Consider the following 11355-nt stretch of genomic DNA (forward strand, 5'->3'; position numbering starts at 1 on the left):
ACACCAAGGCTATCAAGGTTAAATCATCAGCACACCAACAAATGATCATCATCAGCTATTCACCAACATGTCAAGACCACCTTCACATCAAGGTCAGCTTTAGATCAAATAGAACACAAGACCATCATTAGTTCTGGCTACCTCTCTACAAGAAATCTAACTTTTCTTTAGGGGTGTCATAGTGCAAGAAAATCTCCCTGTTGTAGCTCTTTTTGAACAACTTTGTAGCTACATAGTACTCTTGTGAGTTCTTGGGCACCCCTAACTCTCTCACCATCTTTAGACATTCATGGATGTGATCTGGTTTGACTTGCTTGGCACTCTTGGTTGCTTCATCTCTGAGTCTGATCTGAGCCATCATCTTCTCTAAAATAGCTTCCAAGGCCTTCTTGTCTTCAGCAGAAACATCCTACAACTAGTCAACAAGCCCCTGCATAATAGATGACATAGGAAGTCTTTTAGGTACAAGCATGCCTTTTCTTAGGCTAGAGGCAGTGTCTGTTGTGCTAATCGATCTCTTCTTGCTACTGATGGTGCTATGAGGAGTCCGTTGTGATTCTTTATTAGTCTGTAGTGATTCTTCTTCATCATCTTCTTGTACTAAGTCTCCTAGGGCATCCCCATCTTCTTCATCTCCTGGAGCAAACCTAGGAATGGTTGATGTAGATCCATCAACTGTTGTACTCTACAACAACTCCTCCAAATGCGAGAAATACCTAGGCAAACCCCACATAAATTTCTTGCACCCAGGGTTCTTCTGCAGAAGACATTAATAGATGAATGAGTAAATTTCTTGCAAATAGGATTTTGAACTGGTATTGAAGCAATTTGCAGTCAATACTTTGTGTGCCTTTGCCACCAGCTGAGTAGAGCATCAAGTCCTCCATTTTGCTGCTTTTCCAACACCAGTTTGCTTGTTAGCCCACAAATACCATGAATACATCCCTTTCAGCTGATTTCATCTATTACTTAGTTGCCTCACATTGTGCCTAAGGCCAACTTTTGCTTCATAATATGATGCCATGTTCTTATAACCAATCTTTGTCATTATTCTATTGCTTGTATGTCTAGTCCTCTTTTGCTCAACAGCAAGATAGCAGAACACCAAAGTATTGACCTCGGACCAATTAGCCTTGTCAACCTATTAAAGCTTTGGATAAACATGACACATGTACAATCTAATAGATGAAACAAGCTAATACATTGTTCAAGTAATACATCAAACATATCTACATCAGAGAGACCAAACATATATCTCATGCAAATAGTTCATCACTTGTACATAACAGTGCTGATAAACACCCTCTTCAGATAGATTAGAACATATAATATAGATTAGAGAGATTATACAAAAAAAGCTTACTCCTTCCTCCATTATTCTTCATCTTCTCCCAGTGCTGAGTTAGAGGCTTCCGCAACGGCAACTTCGTGGCTACGGCGGCTGGATGATGCAGCGCCACGAGCTCCCATGCCGCGTCAGCGCGTCGCCCCGAGCCATGCATCCGTGCTGCTCTGTTCAACTATAAAACTAAAGTACTCGTGATATAATTATACGAAGTCATACTTACGATAATGCTTGGTAAGAAAATGAGTATACAATATACAAGATGTGACGATAAAATTATAAAAGTGTAGTAAACCTGTGCTGATTTATTATGAGAGAAAAATATTGCTGGCTGGCATAAAAAGTATGACTTATAAGATAAGCGAACGGGCAGGATTAATTTCACAAAAAAATCGTCCTAACATATTGAATCTTTATACACATGCATATAGCATTAAATATAGATAAAAAAATAATTAATTGCACAGTTTACATATAATTTATGATACGAATCTTTTAAACCTAATTAGTCTATAATAGATACTAATTATTAAATAAAATGAAAATATTATAGTAGACATCCAAAAGTTTTTGTAAAATAAACGAGGCTTTGTTTAGACCGAAAAAGTTTTTGGATTTTGACACTATAATACTTTTGTTTTTTATTTGATAATTATTGTTCAACCATGAACTAACTAGACTTAAAAGATTCGTCTCACAAATTACAAATAAATTATATAATTAGTTTTTGTTTTTGTCAATATTTAATAATTCATGCATGTGTCGTAAGATTCGATGTGACGAGGAATCTTGAAAAGCACCCCAAAAATCAAAAAAGTTTTCAAGATTTTCCGTCACATCGAATCTTATGCATGGAGCATCAAATATAGATAAAAAAATATAACTAATTACACAGTTTACCTATAATTTGCGAAACGAATCTTTTGAGCCTAGTTAGGCCTTGTTTAGTTTCACCCAAAATTAAAAAAAAATTCAAGATTTCTCGTCACATCAAATTTTTAAACAAAGTTTGTTTGTAGACGAAAATAAAAACTAATTACACAGTTTGTCTATAATTTGCGAGATGAATCTTTTAAGCCTAGTTAGTCTATGATTGCACAATAATTATCAAATACAAACGAAAATACTACAGTAACCTAATTCAAAACTTTTTAAAACTAAACAACGCATTATAATCTATAATTGAACAATATTTATTAAATACAAACGAAAGTGATACTTGTTTTCAAGATTCGCCATCACATCGAATTTTGCGGCACATGCATGAAGTATTAAATATAGACAAAAATAAAAACTAATTACATAGTTTGCCTGTAAATCGTGAGATGAATCTTTTGACACTAGTTAGTCTATGATTGTACAATATTTGCCACAAATAAACAAAATTGCTACAATAGTGAAATCCAAAAAATTCACATCTAAACAAGGCTAATTCACCCAAAAAAACTAAAAACTTTTCAAAATTTCCGTTACATCGAATTTTGCGGCACATGTATAGAGCATTAAATATAGATAAAAATAAAAATTAATTACACAGTTTATCTGTAAATCACGAGATGAATCTTTTAAACTTAATTACTTTATAATTAAATAATATTTATCAAATAAAAACGCTACATTATTAAATCTTTTTAAAAAAATAATCTAAACAAATCCAAGGCCTGAACAAGGCCAAGGCCTTGTTTAGTTCCCCAAAAATTTTGCAAAATTTTTCAGATTTCCCGTCACATCGAATCTTTAGACGTATGCATGGAGTATTAAATATAGATAAAAATAAAAACTAATTGCACAGTTTAGTCGAAATTGACGAGATAAATCTTTTGAGCCTAGTTAGTCCATGATTGAACAATATTTATTAAATACAAACGAAATTGCTACAGTGCTCATTTTGCCAAATATTTTGGAACTAAACATAAAAAAACTTTTCGGAAGCCTTGTTAAAGGCGCAGCGCAGGGTTCTCGCTCGGCCGCTCCGCCCACAAGAACGAAGCATTTTCGAATCAACAAGAAGTTCCGAAAATTGAAAAGTTTTCGGTACTGTAGCACTTTCGTTTGTTTGTGATAAATATTATCTAATCATGAACTAACTAAGATTAAAAGATTTGTCTCGTAATTTCCAGCTAAACTGTGTAATTAGTTTTTATTTTCGTCTATATTTAATGTTTCATACATATGCCACAAGATTCGATGTGACGGGGAATCTTGAAAACTTTTTTGTTTTCAGGGTGCACTAAACAAGGCCAACAACGTTTTTTTCTATCCAGGATCGAGGTATCTATCGCCTCCCTCTAATGCCTGTCAAGGTCGTTCCCTTTCGCATGATTTTTCTGGGTCCAAATCTGCCTCCGCAGAAGAGCAAAGGATCCCCATCTCGCAGTCCGTCCCCGACCCCTCACCGTTGCTTGCTGATGATGCGTCGATTCTGTTGTGTCAGGCAGGTGATCCGATCGATGGCATGCCTCCCCATCAAGCCCCTGGACGGCGCCGGCGGCTACCTGCGGTGGAAAGAATCGTTGCTCCTCCGCGTGCACACCCTCGGCGTCGCCTACGTGCTCTCCGAGGCCCCTCCCGCCGGCGCCGGCGGCCACGACGCCGCCGCCAAGAAGTGGGCGCGCGACGACGCGGTGTGCCGCGGCCACATCCTCCGCACGCTCTCGGACCGCCTGCTGCCGGACTACGCCCGCTTCGCCACGGCCGCCGAGTTCTGCTTCGACACAAGCACCGGAGATGTCTTCCTGGAGCAGCTCGCGCACGCGGAGGCTCTGGGCGCCGCCGCAGAGCTCAGCGATGGCGCCGTGGCCATATTGCTGCGTAGAAAGATCCCGTCGGGGATGAGCTTGACGACCTTCACCGGTGATGGGAAGAAGGCGTTGGAGTCAATCTGGGAGGTCGCACGGAGGGCTGCGGCGGCCGGGATGGATCCTTGGTACAAGGAGAAGGAGATGGAGGACGACTCCGACGATGGCGATGGTCCACCAATACCTGAGCAGACCAGGAAGCGTGCCATGTCTGAACACGTTGGCAGGCGCAGGGCTTGATCATGGGCTTCCCCAACGCTAGCTGTGGATGCCAGGCGCAGGGCTTGTAGGAGTTTTCTGTAATCTAGATGCTAGACTGAATTAAATTATGCCTGCTAAATGCTCGCTGACGCTATGCATAATGCACGTCCGCTTGAGATGCTATCATGCATTTTCAGGCATGTTTAGTCAAGAATCAAGACCAGCTAGGAACCTAGCTATGGACTTGCAAGAAAACACTGCAAGGATGATCCTATGTCTGGATGGAATGTATGCTATTTCCTTGTGTAGAATATGGTCAAGCAGCGATGACTAAGATTAAATCAACGGAGATGCTGTCTTGGTAAATTTGTTGAACTCACAAATTATGCCAAGTTTGCATAACATTGCATCATCCAGTACTCTTTCTGTGGCCGTTTGTTCTGCTCACAATGATCTTCAGTAGTTCAGGCTACATTGATTCATCCTACATTCCTGCTGTTGTAAATTTTTGCTGGTGACTTGGTGGAATGCTTGTAGGTTGCGGTCTCTCTCTGTTGTTACAACGAGTTGAAGTTTCTGTCAGGTGTTTTAAGCCGGTGTTTTGTGCACCAATGTTCAGGCCTGTCCAAGAAATAAAAAATCCTCACTTGGTTCCTATTTTGTGGAGTTATAGCTTCTAGTATCTTCTGATCCAACAAAAGAGCATTTTCTGAGCCAACATCATACAAAGTGTACAGCCTAAACCAAGATGTGCTCTTCTGACTTATTAACCTATTTTAAGAGAGCCGAAAGACGGAGTGGCAGCTTGTACATGGACAAAGGCAAGCATCTGTGTCCAGAATCAGCATTATCAGTCGAGACCAACACTTTCACAGTTCAGCTGCAACGAATAATGGATTCTCAGTCATCAGGTAAACTTTCCATCCATTGGCATTACACGGCTCATCACATGACTGCTTACAAAAATTTGAAAAAAAAAAAAAAGAAAACAGAGAGAGAAGAAAATTGTACAACATGCTCAGTCATCCAAAATCGCAAATTGTGGCACATGAAGCTTGACATTGCATAAGAACTGCCACCTCAATGATTTCATGCTGGCAATAAAGCGTTGCGAAGGCAGGCATCGCAGATCATGACAGCCTTCATTCCACAGTCCACTTAGAAGTGGATCGCTCAAACTAATTTACCTTATAAGGACCAAAAAGATTTGGTTGTTAAGCAGGTTCTGTCAGGTCATACGAAGGTTAGGCACTGCACTGTACTAGTAATGGCCACCAATCGCTGACATTGTACGGTTAGTCGAATATACGAATCCTGCTGGATTGTATTCTTATTCTCTACTCAGTAGACAGGACTGCGATCTCGTTTTCCAGTCAATCTTCGGCTATTTGGAGATGGTGATGGTGCTTTACCATAGCCACCCGACCTTATCTCTGCACAGCAAATTCAGAAGTGAAACTAAGCAAAGAAAAGAAAAAAACATTAATGTAGGCTGACAGAATTCATTGAAATGCAGTTCGGTGAAACTTTTTATTTACCTCGCTCTCTTTTAAGTTCCTGGTATAATTCTTCCTTCCACTTCCTTTGTATTTCCGAAAAACTGAGGCTGTCAAAATTAGTTTTTAACTGTTAGAATATATGCTGTCTAATACTTATAACATATGCTGTCTAATACTACCTCAGGAGCAAAATACCCTGTTAAATAAGTACGGGAGCTTTTCTGCAATAAAAATTGATTTGCTGAGTTCTTTCTATATTTTGTGCAGAGACGTTGGTTACTATTTCTTATGTACATTTCACACAATGCAAATATGTGCGCTTAATCACAGGACTAAACATCCTAATTATATTGAATGACACGAGCATATTTGCAAAGGAATTCAATCTTTCACGCTATAAGCAATGTGCTTTGCTCAAACCTTGGACTGTCTTCAGTATCATCATGGACCTGGCCCTCAAGTTTGTTGAGTTCAGGTGAAGCTATTTCTCTCAAGACACGACTGCTCTCCACGCTGCTTCTTGAGAAGCGCCTTGTGCAACTCTTGGGACTGGCATTTTTCAGATTAACACAAATTGGCTCTAAAGCTGCACCTCCCACCATCTTTATTGCTCGAGGGGGTAACTGGGAATGGCTTGCTCGGCAAACATCACTAACTCCTTGAGAAACTCCAGCATTCACTGTGTTGTAGAACTCATATAAAGGTGTCTGTAATTTCTTTAGATCTGTGGCCTGTTAAGAACGAAACCCTTATTAATTGAATTACTGTTTAGTAGTAATAATAAAAGGGCTGGAAATGCAATGCTACAAATATAATAAACACCTTTTCCTCCAGAAATTCCTTTATTTTTGATTCTGTAAATTCATCGTCCTCTTCACAGCTTCCCTCGCAAGGGAAAGTAAAGTCATTTTCAGACATCTGACTTTCTGCGAGTTTGGCTAGTCCACCAAACTCCCTTGACTCACTAAATTGTTGCTCTGGGCTTATGTCAAGTTTGCTTTCCCATTCATCAGATGGTTCAGACATAGGATTGAAGCTCTGGAATTGGCAGAAACATCACACAGCTCTAAGGACACCACTTAGGCGATTTAAAATTTAGCAGTGACACTAGCCAAAAGTAAAGCCTCAAAAGAAAATTTAGAATAGCAAGACTAAGCACATGTTCTCTTACAGATCCAACCATTGGGACATCATCTTTGTCAGCAAACTCACAAATGTCATCATCATTGCATTGCAGATCCCATAATGGCCTGGTGTCTGATGACTTGTAAGAATTCAGATTGCGTAGCTTGCCGGGGCGACTCAAGTCCCTATTGAAAAGTTGAAGTTGCTCAGTATAAAACTGAAAGCAGACAGTCTACCAAGTTCAAGAATACATATTACAAAAGGAATCACTTACGAGTCAATGGTAGGCACTACATAAGAAGGAAGCTCGTTTTTGGAGGTTTCCTGTGAGTACTTAGTTGTTTAGATTGCTATTTTAGGTCAAAACAAGTGAGAAAAGAGAATGAAATTAGTTCTGGTAATCGAACCTTGGTGGCTTGATTAAGCTGACAAAAATCTTCCAATACTCCTGTAACAAATGGGTGCTGCAAAAATATTTTTAAGGTGTTACTCTTCTCAAAGTACTCCGTATAATACTATGAAATGTCACTGTCATTAGTGCAGGAAATCTATTGTGCAATACCTGCAACAAGTCTGATGCAACAGATCTCATTTCTGGTTCCCTGAAATAAGATAGTGAATGTGCTTGAGAGTGGAATCATTTATGAGCGGAGTCTTTTATGAGTTACAATTTCCAGAAATGGGAAAACTATACTGATTTGTCTGGGCCATAAATTTACCAATGATCTCTAAAGATGTCATGTATCAAGTATCAACAGATGTTGATTGGCAACACATAATTGCCTCACAGACAACAAAATCGGTGCTAGACCTAGAATTCAATGGTCTTATTCTATATGCTCTCCATTCTTTTTAAAAAATGTGTTTGTACATGTGCATACTTGTTAAGAAAAAGCAAGAAATCATCACATGCTTCATTGAAATTGTACCCAGCTTTAATCTTAGTCACCAATGAATAGAGAATTAAGTCTTGTGAAATGAAGGTTTAGTAAATGATCTAGAGACAACTTTACGAAGATGCAACCATGCCTCTCCTCGAAACCCTATGACAACAAGTGAAAAAGAACACCTTTTTCGCATTCAAGAGATCAAAGTATATGTAACAAAAAAGAAGTGAAACACACAAATACTTAAAAAGAGTTTGTTAGCACAAGAATACCCCGTGCTGAGCAAATCAGTGTGATAATAAAGCTGTACTATATCCCATTCTCAGATTATCGATGCATTTAACTTCTGCAAATCTAATATACAACATTAACTAGTTTTTACTATCATGCAAAACAACTATGCAAATAAATCTACTATGCCCTTTTCAGATGTCATCCTACACAGTGGGTATATTGTTTAGTTTACATTATGAAAATAGAAATCTAGTATTGTACCTTCGGTTTAAAAGTGTGTTTGTGATAGTTTCAACAAAGATGTGTAGTTTTTCATAAGTTGTTGAATATTTCGATAATCAAATTTTAAAAGGCGGACACAAAAACCAAAGTTATGAGTTATGGTAGTAGCTTTATCTCCATATATAATTGCAAACATAACTGATCAGCTAACACCATTAAGTTATAAAACATAGCACTGCAACAAAAGGCTTTTTATGTTTATTAAGTTGGCAGTAGACATTCCTGAGTATAACAAGTTTCAATATTCGAGTACATGTCAAGGCAGTTGGTATTGCATTTTCGTTCATGATAAAGAATACAGCACTAGTTATCATTTATCAAGACAGAGGTATAAAGCATCAGAATTGTACTTTTGTAAGCATTTTAACAGAAAATCCTTGGCTTCTGTAGAGAGATGTTCTGGTATAGGTGGATGTGATTTTGTCGTCCCAACATAATAAAGAAGAGAAACCTGAAAATATTTAGTGAAGGTTAAGAATAATCGATGTCTACAGCTTCCATGAGATAAACAGATTTCTGCAAATTACCTCTTGATATTCATGGCTCCATGGGGGTTTGCCTGTTGCCATTTCAATTACTGTGCACCCAACACTCCAGATATCAGCAGAACTGAACCAATGGATAATAAGTATTAATTAAAATTTTAATTTAAAGGATAACAAAGTTTGGAGCAACAGAAACTGTCCTAAGGTGTTCTGAATTTGACGTAACTTTCGCCATGGTATGAAAGACATATCTACTGCAAACCATAAGACACATATACTCATGCAACAAGTTTTGAGCAACATATTAACATGAAAAACTGAGAGAACATAGGCACAGGACTTTTCCACTAAGTAAATGAACTACAAATGTGGTTCAATTACACACAGAAAATCAAAATTAGCTAGATAGATGAATGCAATATATTTTATTATGGAAACACAACGCAGTAACCGAGCCCTAAGTTTACAGAGATCATATGTTATTTTTATTCTTAAAACAATACCCACAGATGAGGTGCAAAATTGCTTTTTCTAATTCACATTGATGAAGACAAAAGAGATTCATAGGCTTACCAATTGTGACCGCTTCCAACAATGACTTCTGGTGCCATCCAATATGGGGTACCTTTCATCGTCTTGGCAGCAGTTGCAGTTGCCTAGCAGAAGACAACCATGGAAATACAGTGGTATTGAAGGATAAAAGCACATGATATATGATAGACGGATGACAAATAGTAAAAGGTCACAAATGAATGATTAACAAAAAAGCAAGAGACAGGAAAATGTTTTTGTTTTCACCCTTTTAAATGCCTCACATGGTTTTATGTCTTTGTGACAGATTGTACTACAATTTGGTTTCGTCATTGTATTGGAGCGTAAAACATTGATAAACAATAAGCATGTATGAAACCTAGAACATAAATTTACACCCACCACATCGTAGAGCGGCTTCAAATGACAAAATTAAACAATGTAAGGCACATTTGGATAACTTAAAATTAACTGATGTGTCTACTTACCAACTTTTCTACTTGCTTAGATGCTCCAAAATCTGCTAACTTAATGCAACCTTTATTATCAACAAGTATATTTGCACCCTGGAATATGAAAAAAATAACAAGCCACATCATCAAAAGCATTTATGGACACACAATTCGTATAACAATTAACATGAAAAATTTTCTTGCCTTTATATCCCTGTGTATGATTCCATTGCGATGCAAATATTCCAGTCCATGCAAAAGCTGTTTAGTATATTTCCTGATGACCTGATAAACAAATAAACTGAATGAAAAAATACCTTCACTGGCCAACTCATCAAGGTAACAGTACAAGCAGAATATGTAATACTCACAGGCTCGGGGAATGATCCAAGCCTCCCAAGTAGTGACTGGATCGAGCCTCCAGGAACAAATTCCAGCAGAATATTTAGTGTGTTTTCCTCCCGCGCCGTCCCAATATACCTCTGATCAAACAACACCGCATAGATCAAAAACCGCAGCCAAAAGAAAGGCTAACAATGTTACAAATAGGCAATGTGCTTACAACAATATTAGGGTGGGAGAGGTTCTTAAGCATCTTCACTTCGTCCTCGAGCTCCCTTACATGTGCCTAGTCAAAAGACTCCCTTATAAGCATTTTAGAGGGGGATAATAAATCGAATTTGAACAAATGGGTAAAAGATAAAAGTCAAAGCATTTGAGAGCAAAAGTATTCACCTGGGCTTTCTCTCTCGTCGCGTTGCTGCTTCCAATCAGAACCTGCCATCGAGAAAACAATACGAGATCCATCAAATCACCCAAAAAATTTCCTCAGTTCAAAAGTCCTAGCTTCGAGATGGAAGCCTACCGACCTGCTTGACAGCGAGGAGCTCGCCGGAGTCGAGGTCCATGCCGAGGTACACCTGCCCGAACGCGCCGCTCCCGATGAGGTCGCCCTTCCGCCACCGGATCGGCGGGTTCTCCTCTCCGCCGCCGCTTCCTTCTCCCCTTACCCTACCACATCCTTCGGAGGCCGAGGCCGCGGCAACGGGAGGGGGCGGCGACGGCGACGGTGGCGGCAGGAGGCGGCGCGTCGGCGAGGCGCCCTTGGCCGCCATGCCAAGCAACCCCATCCCTCGCGACCTGCGGAGGCGGTTGCCGATCCGCTCCCTGAAGCCCCCGGCGGCACCGCCCGCGGCGGCTGCGGAGGAGGAGGAGGAGGAGAGGGAGGCGGCGGGCTCGTCGACGGCAGCAGCGCCCGCGCGGAAGGAGATGGAGCGGCGCACGGAGTCGAACAGCTCGTGGAACCCGCCGCCGCCGCCGCCTGCATCGTCGCGCCGCATGGTGTGCCCCGCCGCCGCCGGCGACGCGCGGGGTGGGTTTGGGGGATCGGATCGAGTGGAGGATTAGGGATTCGGCAGAGATTCCTCTTCGCTCCGTCGCTTCTCTGTGCTGTGCCGCTGTGGCTCGAGGATTTTGAAAATCTTGGGGTGGGGACTTGGGGATGGAAATGACCGTG

General features: G+C 40.2%; 1 protein-coding gene across 1 annotated transcript; it reads right to left on the reverse strand.

Annotated features, from left to right (window-relative positions):
* On the reverse strand, positions 5226-11355 carry LOC8075371 (mitogen-activated protein kinase kinase kinase NPK1). The gene is made up of 17 exons (XM_021465903.1): positions 10709-11355; positions 10575-10616; positions 10402-10467; positions 10211-10321; positions 10044-10124; positions 9876-9953; positions 9430-9512; positions 8899-8980; positions 8722-8822; positions 7531-7570; positions 7376-7432; positions 7243-7292; positions 7015-7153; positions 6666-6881; positions 6264-6574; positions 5883-5950; positions 5226-5777 (listed from the first exon to the last, which is right to left on the reverse strand). Exons 1-17 carry the CDS (start codon positions 11177-11179, stop codon positions 5686-5688), a joined length of 2088 nt encoding a protein of 695 aa, XP_021321578.1. The 5' UTR covers positions 11180-11355; the 3' UTR covers positions 5226-5685.

Source organism: Sorghum bicolor, chromosome 7 (genome assembly GCF_000003195.3).
Source record: "Sorghum bicolor cultivar BTx623 chromosome 7, Sorghum_bicolor_NCBIv3, whole genome shotgun sequence".
Taxonomy (NCBI): domain Eukaryota; kingdom Viridiplantae; phylum Streptophyta; class Magnoliopsida; order Poales; family Poaceae; genus Sorghum; species Sorghum bicolor.

Bases quoted from the DNA above. Each gene is read 5' to 3' on its own strand.
- LOC8075371 (XM_021465903.1), bottom strand. From the start codon at position 11,179: ATGCGGCGCGACGATGCAGGCGGCGGCGGCGGCGGGTTCCACGAGCTG. The intron at 10,617-10,708 runs GTCGGTAGGCTT...TCTCGATGGCAG, and splicing joins AGCTCCTCGCTGTCAAGCAG to GTTCTGATTGGAAGCAGCAA. The intron at 6,575-6,665 runs GTGTTTATTATA...CGTTCTTAACAG, and splicing joins AGGAATTTCTGGAGGAAAAG to GCCACAGATCTAAAGAAATT.